This window comes from Eurosta solidaginis, chromosome 3, assembly GCF_040869045.1.
Source record: "Eurosta solidaginis isolate ZX-2024a chromosome 3, ASM4086904v1, whole genome shotgun sequence".
NCBI classification, from domain to species: domain Eukaryota; kingdom Metazoa; phylum Arthropoda; class Insecta; order Diptera; family Tephritidae; genus Eurosta; species Eurosta solidaginis.
The window spans coordinates 95,921,894-95,924,627 of NC_090321.1; the positions used below are offsets into that span (position 1 = coordinate 95,921,894).

Below are 2,734 nucleotides of genomic sequence, written 5' to 3' on the forward strand. Positions count from 1 at the left end.
GCCGGCATCCGCCGCAGGGACAGTGGCCTGGAACTTTAAGGCATATCTGTCCGATCAGGCGAAGCAAATTTAAAAATTATCAACACCTACGAGCCCACCAAAATCTGTAGCAGTCTGATCTATAGGCGGACATCAGGGGTGAGTGGCTGGCGGACCAAATAGAAGAAAGTGTTGTGCATGACAAACGGGGCCGCCGCCACACGTATGGTAGGAAGCTGTCATAGTTCGCCAGACATCTCGATCGTAAACGCAGGACTTGTTAACTGCGTCAACTGGCAGCCGGTAACATTGGCACCCGACCACCTACTCATACTCCTTTCGCTCGAGCGATCAGCCGAATTTATCACTTCTTAAAAACGCACTTTCATAATCTTCAAAAAAAAAAGTGGAAAGATGTCAAAACATATACAATCACTTTACTGCCCTCCCAGTCCCGACTGATGCCCGTCAAGGGGAGCGTTCTCTCCCCAAGGTCATTAAATCCATGTCTGCTCTTTTTATTTCCACTGAAATAATCCCCGAAATCCAATCATACTTTGTAATGGGGACCGGAACCTGAGGAGCATTTAAATGGGGAGCATGTAAAGAATTGTAGCCTCCCTGCCGATATATGAAAGCTATGGTCTACCGTAAAGTTCTTATAACACGCGTCTAAGCACGACGAAGAAATATCCTTCGACTTTGGCCGCGAAATCATTATTTAATTTAGCTCACAACTGCTCAAACTTGACCAAAATTATCGTTTTTATGTGGTTGCTATAATTTTGCGGCCGCCGTAGTGTAGTGGTAGCATGCTCCGCCTGCCACACCGAAGATTCCGGGTTCGCGCCCCGGGCAAAGCAACATCAAAATTTTAGAAACAAGTTTTTTCAATTAGAAGACAGTTTTTCTAAGCGGGGTTGCCCCTCGGCAGTGATTTGGTAAGCACTCCGAGTGTATTTCTGCCATGATAAGTTTGTCAGTGAAAGCTCATCTGCCTTGCAGATGCCGTTTGGAGTGGGATAAAACATGTAACCAACCAATTTGCAGGAAAAATTAAAAGGAGCACGACGCAAATTGGAAGAGAAGCTTGGCAAAATCTCTTCGGATGTTATCGCGCCTTACATTTAATTATTTGTGTTGTAACTTTGATAATTTTCCTTAAGCCACCAAAAAAATGTCAAGAAGTGTTTTGCGCGGATGTAGTTTTGATCTCCAAACCGGTGTCGGACTTACGCAGGAAGGTTTTTAATAATCTCGGCCAAAGGCCGCCAATGCAGAAAGGATCTCTACCACCCATTTGAGAGCGATCCGGGGTAATTTTTCTGTTTTTTGGAAATGTCTTTTGACAAAATAAAATTTTTTTTATTTCCGTGTATGGATTCGTGGTCCTAGGTCCAATGGATGAGTTTTGCTGTTGTGAGCTAAAGTAAAGAATACCCCGAATGTATCCTGACAGAATAAACGTTCTTATTTTTCATTTTCGGATTATTGTTGCTACGGTCTTTTGGCACCACTCCCGATATTTTTGACGCGTATTATGAGCTAACCGCTGTCCTAAGCTTTTTACCCTTACCATCTCAAATTCTCGGGTACCTATTTATATTATACAATCAGAAATATTTAAGATTTAATTTTTATATAAAGTATGCTTGTATTTCGTAAGTATAAGACACCAATAATCGAAGTAAGACTCAATCTGAAGAAAGAACCATTTTCCTTTATCTAAAGAGGTTCACTCATGTACCAAGAAATTACTTGCCCCGCCTTTCTTCTTCACTCTCAGAGGATGAATTCACATCCTCTAGTTCGAGAATTTTTTTGAAGTCTTTAACTTTTATTTTAGCGGGCACAATTTGCAACAGGAACTCTAAGTTCTTTTCTTTTTGAACGTACTGTGATAAGTGTTTATATTTGAGCGTTTTGTCGTCCTTAACTTTTGCATATGCTTCCTTTGTGAGCTTTTGTACAAACATTTCCTGTAATATATAAACAATAATAATCTTTTAACCGGATTGATTTAATAGCCTTACAGTAGCTTTAGTCATTAGAAAAAGGACTTCATTAGATATTTGACCAGTGTTTAAAGAACTTTTCATTATTGTTCTAATACGGCTTAATGGCAATTCATTTTCCATTTCTTTCTTTTTTTTGCAACCGATAAGTTTTTACCGCCAGCAACCAATAGCTAAATATCAATGATGACATGATATGAAACTTCTCGCTCTCTGAGAGCGCGTGAAAATGTGCATTTTTTATAACATTGACCATAGATGCCATCATCCTCAAAATCAAATTTGGGCATTTCGGAGTAACTTTGGGGTATTTTACATGGTAAAGGTTTAATTTATGATTTTCACCGAAAACTTACTCAAGATTGTCAAATGGGATATCAAAAAACTCGAATTTTTTCAGGATCACAAATACAAAAAAAGCTTATTTTACCCGTTAAAAATTTTTCCGTGACAACACGTGATATTAAATTTTTTGATAGCTAAGATAAAATGTACTTATCTCTTTTCGTGCGTTAATATAACAGCTCATTTAATTTTGTTATTTCTTGTACCTTTTTTACAAATTTTTGATCCGCTTATGTAGTTGAATACACTTGAAATGAAAAATAATGAAAACGCACCGATTTTCTTGGAATTTTTTTTGTGCGGTTTACGCAACTCTGATCTTCAAGACCCATTCTTGGAAACGAATGAAGTTTGTTTACAATCGAATGAACCAATGTTTACAATTGAATGAACTT

The 2,734-nt window shown here is 38.4% G+C and overlaps 1 protein-coding gene across 1 annotated transcript; it reads right to left on the bottom strand.

Moving 5' to 3' along the window:
• Window positions 1-1,608: 1,608 nt before the first annotated feature.
• Window positions 1,609-2,176, bottom strand: Chrac-16 (chromatin accessibility complex protein 1). The gene is made up of 2 exons (XM_067777638.1): window positions 2,013-2,176; window positions 1,609-1,958 (listed from the first exon to the last, which is right to left on the bottom strand). The coding sequence occupies exons 1-2, from the start codon at window positions 2,115-2,117 to the stop codon at window positions 1,734-1,736; spliced, it is 330 nt and encodes a 109-aa protein (XP_067633739.1). The 5' UTR covers window positions 2,118-2,176; the 3' UTR covers window positions 1,609-1,733.
• Between the last annotated feature and the right edge of the window lie 558 nt (window positions 2,177-2,734).

Excerpts from the sequence above, each read along its gene's own strand:
- Chrac-16 (XM_067777638.1), bottom strand. The coding sequence starts at position 2,117 with ATGGAAAATGAATTGCCATTAAGCCGTATTAGAACAATAATGAAAAGT. Across the intron at positions 1,959-2,012 it reads TTCTAATGACTAAAGCTACT|GAAATGTTTGTACAAAAGCT; the intron begins GTAAGGCTATTA and ends TATATATTACAG.